Source organism: Bos indicus, chromosome 23 (genome assembly GCF_029378745.1).
Source record: "Bos indicus isolate NIAB-ARS_2022 breed Sahiwal x Tharparkar chromosome 23, NIAB-ARS_B.indTharparkar_mat_pri_1.0, whole genome shotgun sequence".
Classification (NCBI taxonomy): domain Eukaryota; kingdom Metazoa; phylum Chordata; class Mammalia; order Artiodactyla; family Bovidae; genus Bos; species Bos indicus.
In genome coordinates this window covers 28,720,687-28,731,582 of record NC_091782.1, presented here as the reverse complement: position 1 = coordinate 28,731,582, position 10,896 = coordinate 28,720,687, and the positions used below count along the sequence as shown (strand labels likewise).

At 40.2% G+C, this 10,896-nt stretch overlaps 1 protein-coding gene and 1 pseudogene across 1 annotated transcript; both read left to right on the top strand.

Annotated features, from left to right (window-relative positions):
• The first annotated feature begins 190 nt into the window (after positions 1–190).
• LOC109576957 (olfactory receptor 12D1-like) lies at positions 191–1,117 on the top strand. The gene has a single exon (XM_019985616.2). It carries the CDS (start codon positions 191–193, stop codon positions 1,115–1,117), a length of 927 nt encoding a protein of 308 aa, XP_019841175.2.
• Positions 1,118–9,125: 8,008 nt separating this feature from the next.
• LOC109576689 (olfactory receptor 1f45-like) lies at positions 9,126–10,052 on the top strand (annotated as a pseudogene).
• Positions 10,053–10,896: the final 844 nt, after the last annotated feature.

Sequence of the window (10,896 nt, the reverse complement as noted above, 5' to 3'; positions counted from 1 at the left end):
CTGACCCAGGAGTTGAATCCATGTCTCTTGCATTTAGAGGTTGCTTCGTTACCACTGAGCCACTAGGTAAGCCCCAAAACAATGCTCTCCCTCAAAATATTACTGTCTAGATGGGAAATCCTCAGCTGTAGGACTCTTGTTCCCATGAGAGATATCATTTCATATCTTATTTTCTCTTTTCTTTCAAGTGATGCTGAATCAAACCTCAGTCACTGAATTTCTCCTCCTAGGAGTGACAGACGTCCAAGTACTGCAGCCTGTTCTCTTCGTGATTTTCCTTGCAATTTACATTGTCAATGTGGCTGGAAATGGAGTCATCATGATGGTTGTCATCTCTGATTCAAGACTCCATTGTCCTATGTATTTTTTCCTGGGAAACCTGTCATGTCTAGATATCTGCTATTCCATGGTGACTCTGCCAAAGATGCTGGAGAACTTCCTGTCTATCCACAAAACAATTTCTTTCTTGGGCTGCATAAGCCAGCTTCATTTCTTCCACTTCTTAGGCAGCACAGAGGCCATGTTGTTGGCTGTGATGGCCTTTGACCGCTTTGTGGCTATCTGCAAACCACTTCTTTACACTCTTATCATGAATCATCAGGTCTGTACCCAGATGGCTGTCACTATCTGGATCATTGGGTTTTTCCACGCCCTACTGCACTCAGTAATGACCTCTCGCTTAAACTTCTGTGATTCCAACCACATCCATCACTTCTTCTGTGATGTTAAGCCATTGCTGGAGTTGGCCTGTGGAAACACTGACCTCAATGAATGGCTACTTCATTCTGTGACAGGGACCATTGCCATGGGCCCATTCTCTCTAACCCTTCTCTCCTATTTCTATATTATTATCTATCTTTTCTTCAAGACCCATTCTTGCAGCATGCTCCATAAAGCACTGTCCACGTGTGCCTCCCACTTCATGGTAGTTGTTCTTTTCTATGCTCCTGTTGTTTTCACTTACAATCGTCCTGCCTTGGGTAGCTCCATGGACCAGGAATGGATCATTGCTATTATGTACAGTGTGATCACTCCTGTACTAAATCCACTGATCTATACTTTGAGGAACAAGGAAGTAGAGGGGGCTTTGAGGAGGGTGATCAGAAGGAGACTCTGACCCTAAGAAATCTAGAGAACTCTTCGAAGGCATCAGTAAAAAGGCTATGAGAAAGTTGAGATGTGAAATTAGACTGCTTTTCTAATTGTTTACTCTTTGTGAAACAGAAGGCATTATGTAAAGAAAAAATAAATGGGAAACTCCAGTCTAGTTGTGTTAACAGTGTGTGACTAGGTAATGTAAGGGAAACTTGAACAAATAGGACACTATCCACACAATCTTTTTTTTTTTTTTTTTTGGCTGTGCTGAGTCTTCATTGCTGTGGCAGCCTTTTCTCTGGTTTCAGCGAGTGGGGGCTTCTCTCAGGTCACGGTGCTCAGGTGTCTCAGTGCAGTAGCTTCTCCTGTTGTGGCAAGTGGGCTTAATTGCTCCATGGAATGTGGGATCTTCCTGGATCAGGGATCAAACCAGTGTCTCCTGCATTGGCAGGCAGATTCTATACCACTGAGCCATTAGGGAAGCCCCCCTTGGAATCTTAATGTTGAATTTGTGTGGGGGATGTAAGTTGATAAAACTATTTGTTTATGTATTCTTGTGTGTTCTTGAATAAAATCAGATACAGAAACTTGCCTCAAATATGCATATATTATACAGTTGGATAATACTAAGGCTTGTTAATCTGCATGTTTCCTGTAAATTAACATATTATAAGTGAACAATAAAGTTATTATGCTGTTTTATTTTAAGAATTTGAGTATAGGGCTATGGTTACTCAACTATATGTTAACTCATATATGAGTTAAGGGAAATTTTTAAGGAGTATATCACGATTTCTTTTTCTCCAAGCAAAAAAGCAAGTAAGTAATTAAAACAAATAATGCTTTGAGTACTAATTAACAAAGATAAATTGTGAACTCAGACTCCAAAGATGCTTTGTAATTCAAATGGACAAGCTGTCAAAGATTACCGAAAAATATTGCTAAAAATGGAGGCAGCATGAAAAAAAAAATCTCAGGAATATCTTTCTTGCTTATTGATATGTTATTTTCCCTTCAATTTCTGGTCATAGAAAATTGAGCTTCAAAATTCTTCCTTATTATTTATTTTGTTTTGATTTCTATACTCATTTTCACAGATTGTAATGTGATAGAATATGATATAATACCAGTGAAATATGAAGAATTCATCAAGTTTGTTTTCCTTACCTATCACCAAATTTATACTAAGTGAAAGCTATCGAATAGTAATTCAGTTCAGTTCAGTCATTCAGTCATATCCCACTCTTTGCGACCACATGGACTGCAGCACTCCAGGTTCCCTGTCCACCACCAACTCCTGAAGCTTGCTCAAACTCATGTACATGGATTCAGTGATGCCATCCAACCATCTCATCCTCTGTCGTCCCATTCTCCTGCCGTCAGTCTTTCCCAGCATCAGGATCTTTCCAGTGAGTCAGTTCTTTGCATCAGGTGGCCAAAGTATCAGACTTTCAGCTGTAGCATCATCCCTTCCCATGAATATTCAGAACTGATTTCCTTTAGGAAATACTGGTTGGATCTCCTTGCATTCCTAGGGACTCTCAAGGGTCTTCTCCAACACCACAGTTCAAAAGCATCAATTCTTCGGCACTCAGCTTTCATTGCAGAAGTATTTTTGGAGCTAATAGACAAGAATTACTATGTTCCTCACTTTCTATGTTCCATGAAGTGTCACTGGACCTGAAACTATAGTGGATACCAGCACTCCCAACTATTTAGAGATATAGGATTCGCTGTGGTCCAGTGGTTAGCATTCTGCATTTTCACTGCCAAGGGCCTAGGTTCAACCCCTGGTTGGAGAACTAAGATCCCACAAGCCAGGCCGTGCAACCAATAAATAAATAAATAAGACTACTATATAAATAATAGAGATACAGACTGAAAAGTTATAAAAGGATATTTTGAGTTGATGAACAGACTATCCAAATTGTTTACATCCACTTTTGTAAAGCAAAGAATTTGGTTCTAACCTAGCTCACATAGTTCTTCCATCTTCCTACTCTATCTTCTTTGGTCTCTTAATTCCAGTTCTGTTTATAATAGAATGTATGGGGAGAAGACATTTTATATCCTGAACTATCTCAGACTAGAATTCCTATTGATCAGAATTTTTTACGTAATCCAATATACATGGATATTGTCACCCTGCTTATTCAACTTATATGCAGAGTACATCATGTGAAATGCTGGGCTGGGTGAAGCACAAGCTGGAATCAAGATTTCCGGGAGAAATATCAATAACCTCAGATGCGTATATGACACCACCCTTATAGCAGAAAGTAAAGAAGAACTAAAGAGCCTCTTGAGGAAAGTAATAGCGGAGAGTGAGAAACTTGGCTTAAAACTCAACATTCAAATAACTAAGATCATGGCATCAGGTCCCGTCGCTTCATGGCAAATAGATGGAGAAACAATGGAAACAGTAAAAGATTGTATTTTGAGGGCCTCCAAAATCACTGCAAATGGTGACTGCAGCCATGAAATTAAAAGACACTTGCTTCTTGGAAGAAAAGCTATTACCAACCTAGGAAGCATATTAAAAATCAGAGACATTACTTGCCAACAAAGGTTCATCTAGTCAGAGCTATGGTTTTTCCAGTAGTCATGTATGGATGTGAAAGTTGGACTATAAAGAAAGCTGAGCACTGGAGAATTGATGATTTTAAACTGTGGTGTTGAAGAAGACCCTATGGGTCCCTGTGACTGCAGGGAGGTCAAGCCTGTCAATCCTAAAGGAAATCAGTCCTGAATATTCATTGGAAGGACTGATGCTGAAGCTGAAACTCCAATACTTTGGCCACCCGATTTGAAGAACTAAGTCATTGAAAAAGACCCTGATGGTGGGAAAGATTGAAGGCAGGAGGAGAAGGGGATGACAGAGGATGAAATGGTTGGATGGCATCACCGACTGGATGTACATGAGTTTGAGTAAGCCCTGGGAGTTGGTGATGGACAGGGAAGCCTGGCGTGCTGCAGTGCATGGGGTTGCAAAGAGTTGGACATGATGGAGAAACTGAACTGACTGACTAAACATACATGGAGGCTGTAAATTATAAAAGAGAAAACGGTTACCTATTGCTGCATGACACCCTATAACACAGATGGTCAAACACTTATTTAATTGAATTGCATAATTCAGTGATTCAGAAATTGGTAAGAGTACAGCAGAGAATCACTGACTCTGTTTAATGTTTCAAGTCTCAACTGAGATGACTTTATCAACAGATGTATGAAACAATTTGTTAAATTTCAGTAAATTTGTATGACAAAACTTCTAAGAAAAATAAAAACAAAAGGATACATATAACATTATATGGCTCTATGTTAGTCTTTTCAAACTATTCTTATATAAGGAGAGAGGGCAGTGACTAGACAAAATTGTGAGTTTTAAGTCATCTTTCTAATTCCATGTCCAAATCAATATTAGACTTCTGTTTAATTGTTGATTTCATTCCTCAAACCTATCTATAGGAAATTTTCTCAACAGAAAATTCCTCCAGGTTTTTTTCTGAGTAACTTTGGGAACTGTCTCTAAAGCCAAAATGATATCTTCTGCTGCCAAAATCTTTCTGATCCCCAAAGAGACAAATATTGATAATGCTCATCTTCTAAACTACATTACCTTTGCCCAGTCTCATCAATGTATGCCGAGGCCCTGGATTCTTTGTTCTTTCCTATCCACTCACCAATATCATTGGATAGATGAATATTTCTAAGGTCACCGTTTATAGAGATTAGGGAAGCCAGAGGCAGGAGTTGAAGACGTCATTTGGCAAATAGAGTAATGGGATCAGCCTTCCAAGTGGACCACAGAGAGTTCAAGTTCTGCACTTGATGGACTGCATAAAGTTTTGTGTATCTGTTTCCAATGCAGTACATAAATCAAGCCATCTGTAAGAAAATATATTAAAGTGTTAAATTGCTACTGAAGAACTGTCTAGTTGGAAGTTAAATATGTAAGTCTAGAGATAGGAAAATAAGTGGAAATTAAAGGCATAACTGAATAATTATATGTTTATAGCTATATAAAGCACAGAACTAGAAGACAGAGAAGAGGAGACTGTCAGAAGTACATAATAAGGAAGAAGAGCAGTAACCAGCCAAGAAGACTGGAAAGGAGTCTACTAGGTGGGTCTCCTGAGTGCAGATTTTTTTAAATTAGAATATAATTGCTTTACAATGTGTTTTAATTAGAATATAATTGCTTTACAATGGACTTTCCTGGTGGCTCAGAGGGTAAAGACTCTGCCTGCAATGCAGCAGACCTGGGTTCAATCCCTGGGTCGGAAAGATTCCATGGAGAAGGAAATGGCAACCCACTCCAGTACTCTTGCTTGGAGAATCTGATGGATGGAGGAGCCTGGTAGGCTACAGTCCACAGGGTCACAAAGAGTCAGACATGACTAGGCAACTTTACTTTCACTTTCTTTCACAATGTTGTGGTAGTTTCTGCTCTACAGAAATGTGAACAAGCTATATGTATGCACATACCCCCTCAAAATTTGTTTCAGATGCTGATGGCATGGATGCCAATGGCGTGGATTTTCGTTACTAGAGAGTAGAAACAGTGAAGCATGTTAAGCTGCTGATGAAACGTGAAACTAACTGGAAGTGAGTTGATTAGAGAAAGCTCAAAAAGGATAACAATTTAAAAGATGAGAAAGGGTCTGAAATGAAGGACATTTTATAGGAAATAAAATTTCTAGCCATTGGTCTAAAGTTGATGGATGAAGGAATTAGATGGATCAATGTTTCCAACCCATGTTGCTACGACAATATTTTGTTGGTAAAAAGTTTTATTCTTAAAATGGAAGAGGACTTTTGGAAGAAGACAATGTATTGTCCTCTCCTGCCTTCACTTTTCATTAACCAATTTATTCATTTTCTGACAAATACCATATTTAGCATTCCAAGTGCTAGAGATACACAAGAGAGGAAAACCTTGTTAGGGAGACCAACGTTAACTAAATAACTTAAATATTTAAACAAAATAAATGTAATTACATCCTCCATATTACAACTTCAACAATTGACCAAGAGCCTAGACAGGAAGGGTTGTCTTTGTCAAAGAGGCCACAGAAGACTTTCCTAAGAAAGTCACCAATAGAGCCAAGGTTAGACGGATGAGCAAGAGCTGACTCAGAATGATGAGAAGGAACGTGGTCCATACAAGGCAATGCAGTGCAGACAGTGTTGCTGGGAGCACATGATAATCGACTGTGGTGCGAGTTGAAGCTGGTGACATGAAGCTCAAAACCAAATGAGCTTTGTCAGACATTTCATATATAAGTGGTATCATATGGTATTTATCTCTTTCTGATTTACTTCACTTTTGTTGCTGTTTAGTTACTCAGTCGTGTCTGACTCTTTGCAACCCCATGAACTCAGCATGCCAGGCTTCCCTGTCCTTCACTATCTCCCAGAGTCCACACATACTTAGGTCCATTGAGTTGGTGATGCCATCCAACCATCTCATCCTTACTTCACCTAGTATGATAACATATATAAGTTTATATAACGCATCTTCTTTATCCATTCATCTGTCCATGGACTTTGAGGTTGTGTTTATGTTTTGGCTATTGTAAATAGTGCTGCTGCTATGAACATAAGGGAGCATGCATCTTTTTGAATCATAGTTTTGTCTGAGTATAAACCCAGGAGTGGAAATGCTGAATCATACATGCTATAGCAGCTCTATTTTTAGTTTTTTGAGAAAAACTTCGTATGGTTTTTCATTATGGTTATACCAGCTTATGTTCCCATCTACAATGTAGGGCAATTCTCTTTTCCCCATACCCTCTTCAGAATTTGTTATTTGTAGACTTTTTAATGATGGCCATTCTGACAAGTGTGAGGTGATACCTCATTATAGTTTTGATTTGCATTCCTCTAAAGCCAGGCTTCAGCAATACGTGAACTGTGAACTTCCAGATGTTCAAGCTGGTTTTAGAAAAGGCAGAGGAACCAGAGATCAAATTGCCAACATCCGCTGGATCATCGAAAAAGCAAGAGAGTTCCAGAAAAACATCTATTTCTGCTTTATTGATTATGCCAAAGCCTTTGACTGTGTGGATCACAAGAAACTGTGGAAAATTCTGAAAGAGATGGGAATACAAGACCACCTCACCTGCCTCTTGAGAAATTTGTATGCAGATCAGGAAGCAACAGTTAGAATTGGACATGGAACAACAGACTGGTTCCAAATATGAAAAGGAGTACCTCAAGGCTGTATATTGTCACCCTGCTTATTTAACTTCTATGCAGAGCACATCATGAGAAATGCTGGACTGGAAGAAGCACAAGCTGGAATCAACATTGGCCTCAGAAATATCAATAACCTCAGATATGCAGATGACACCACCTTTATGACAGAAAGTGAAGAGGAACTCAAAAGCCTCTAGGTGAAAGTGGAAGAGGAGAGTAAAAATGTTGGCTTAAAGCTCAACATTCAGAAAACGAAGATCATGGCATCTAGTCCCATCACTTCATGGGAAATAGATGGGGAAACAGTGGAAACAGTGTCAGACTTTATTTTTGGGGGCTCCAAAATCACTGCAGATGGTGACCGCAGCCATGAAATTAAAAGACGCTTACTCCTTGGAAGAAAAGTTATGACCAACCTAGATAGCATATTCAAAAGCAGAGACATTACTTTGCCAACAAAGGTCTGTCTAGTCAAGGCTATGGTTTTTCCAGTGATCATGTATGGATGTGAGAATTGGACTGTGAAGAAGGCTGAGCACCGAAGAATTGATGCTTTTGAACTGTGGTGTTGGAGAAGACTCTTGAGAGTCCCTTGGACTGCAAGGAGATCCAACCAGTCCATCCTAAAGGAGATCAGTCCTGGCTGTTCTCTGGAAGGACTGATTCTAAAGCTGAAACTCCAATACTTCGGCCACCTCATGCGAAGAGTTGACTCATTGGAAAAGACTCTGATGCTGGGAGGGATTGGGGGCAGGAGGAGAAGGGGACAACGGAGGATGAGATGGCTGAATGGCATGACTGACTCAATGGACGTGAGTCTGAGTGAACTCCGGGAGTTGGTGATGGACAGGGAGGCCTGGCATGCTGTGATTCATGGGGTCGCAAAGAGTCAGACACTACTGATTGACTGAACTGAACTGAACTGAATAATTATAGTAGTTTCAGGTGTATAGCATAGTAATTCAGTATTTTTTACAGATTATGCTTCATTAAAAGTTATTACACGATAATGGCTGTAATTCTTTGTGCTATAGAATATATCCTTGTTGCTTATCTATTTTATTTTCTTCATTTTCTTTTTTTAAACTTTTTATTTTATACTGGACTATAGCCAATTAACAATGTTGTAATACTTTTAGGTGGACAGTAAACAGACTCAGCCATACATACACTTGTGTGAATTCTCATCCAAACTCTCATCCCATCCAGGCTGCCACATATTTTTGAGCAGAGTTCCATGGGTAGAGACCAATTTTTAAATAAAGAAGTGACTTGATGAGATTTTTTTTTTTTTAAGGATCACGCTGACCACAGTATGGAGAACAAATTGGGTGGGGCAAGATCCATGTTAAAATAGTTAGGAGGATAACAGTTCTCCAGCCAGTCACAACCTTGAACTAGAATAGTCACTGTGAGTGTGGGTGGGAGTATTTATTGAGCCCCTTCTATGTGCCAGACACTGAGCTAAGTACTGAAACATCACTTCTGCCTTGAAAGATTCGTGGTCTTGAGAAGAAAACAGATTCACAAGCAAGTAGTTAAATACCAATCACACAAAATTTTATTAAGAAAACTCGTTACGCATTCATAACTCCAGGACGTCTCTGTGGTTTCTTTCATTCTCTTACCTTGATGTCTCCTTAATTTGACCATGTTTCGTGAGGTACAACCCTTGTCCTCCCCATTGCTATTTTAGTTGTTTATCCATTCCTCACATTGGTGGTATAAGGAAAACCCATTGCCAAGAGAAAGGATCCAAGGTTCTAGCTAACTGTAGTGAATCCTCTTCATGCTGATTCTTTTCTTATAACCCATCAAGACCTGAAATGAACTGCAGCAAGAACCCTGACTTTGTCCTCTCAGGACTGTCCAGTGACCCAGACAAACCACAACTCCTCTTTGGTCTCTTCCTGGCCCTCTACTTGCTGAGTCTCTTAGGAAACTCCCTACTGCTGCTGGCTATTGGTGCTGATATCCACCTCCACACCCCCATGTACTTCCTCAGCCAGCTCTCCCTGGTTGACCTCTGCTTCACTACCACCACAGCCCGCTAAATGCTGGAGACTCTGTGGACCAGCAGCAGTTGATCTCCTTCTCTGAGTGTCTGGCCCAGTTAAATTTCTTTGCAGTTTTTGCTGATATGGACAATCTGCTTTTGATGGGCGCAGCTATCAGCCACTACGCTGCCATCTGCCATCCCCTGCACTATGCACTCCTAATGACTCCTTACAGATGTGCACTGCTGCTGGGTGGGTCTTGGGGAGTGCCCCACTCTATCTCTCTTGTCCATGCCCTGTTGCTATCCCAGCTCCCATTCTATGCTAATCAATAGATTCCCCACTTTTTCTGTGATTTCGGACCACTCTTTAGACTTTCCTGCTCTGATACCCACCTCATTGAGGACCTAATGATGGTTCTGACAGGACTCTTAAGAATCAGCCCTCTTCCCTGCATCATAAGCTCCTATGCCCATATTTTCCTTGCTGTAGCTCGGGTCCCATCAGCACAGGGGAAAAAAGAAAGCCCTGGCCACATGCAGCTCCCACCTCTCCATGGTCATCCTCTTCTACAGCTCGGTCTTTGCCACCTACCTGAAGTCCCCGTCAGCTTCTCATGCCTCTGGGGAGCTGGGTACTGCTGTCATGTATGCCCTGGTAACCCCCACTCTCAATCCTTTCATTTATAGTCTAAGAAATAAGGATGTGGAGAGTTCCCTGAAAAGGGTTCTGGGCATAGAAAGCTCATGGCATTAGGAATAATTCCAAGAAACAAGTGTTTTGGGGGAAAAAAATCACAGTCTTCACCACCACACTGATAAAGTGAGGCTATTGCACAGTATAGATATGCTATAGCATAAAGAACACTAAACAGAAATTGGGAGAATTAGTTGTTAGAACTCCCTTTAACTGCTAGCTCTAGGTTCATATATTATATATTATCTATATTATTATATCAAAATATATCAGTAATATATCAAAGTGAAATTGTTAGTCACTCAGTTGTGTCCAACTCTTTGTGACCCCATGGACTGTAGCCCATCAGTCTCCTCTTGTCCATGGAATTCTCCAGGCAAGAATACTGGAGTGAGTTGTCATTCCCTTCTCCAGAGGATCTTCCTGACCCAAGGATCGAATCTGGGTCTCCTGCATTTGCAGGCAGTCTGATCCACTAGGGAAGCCCACTTCAGGTTGTCGTGGTTTAGTCACTAAGTCATGCAGGACTTTTGCAACCCCATGGACTGTAGCCCTCTAGGCTCCTCTGTCTATGGTATCCTCCAGGCAAGAATACTGGAGTGGGTTGCCATTTCCTTCTCATATACATAATACCATAAATATTATATTATAATATATATAATGAGGTATATTAGCTAAAAATAGAATACTTGAGTGGATTGGATGAGCTCTTCTTTAAAGTTGACTTATAACACTAATAGTGTTGAAACTTAGTCATCTGTTCTCATCATTACCACCATTTTGACCATCATTTCCATGGCTATCACTGGTTTAATAATGAAGATTCTCACCATCAGCTTTATTATAGTCAGTATCATTTTTTTGTCATTAGCATCACGTTACAAATTACCATCTTCAGCTCTTT

Excerpts from the sequence above, each read along its gene's own strand:
- LOC109576957 (XM_019985616.2), top strand. The coding sequence starts at position 191 with ATGCTGAATCAAACCTCAGTCACTGAATTTCTCCTCCTAGGAGTGACA.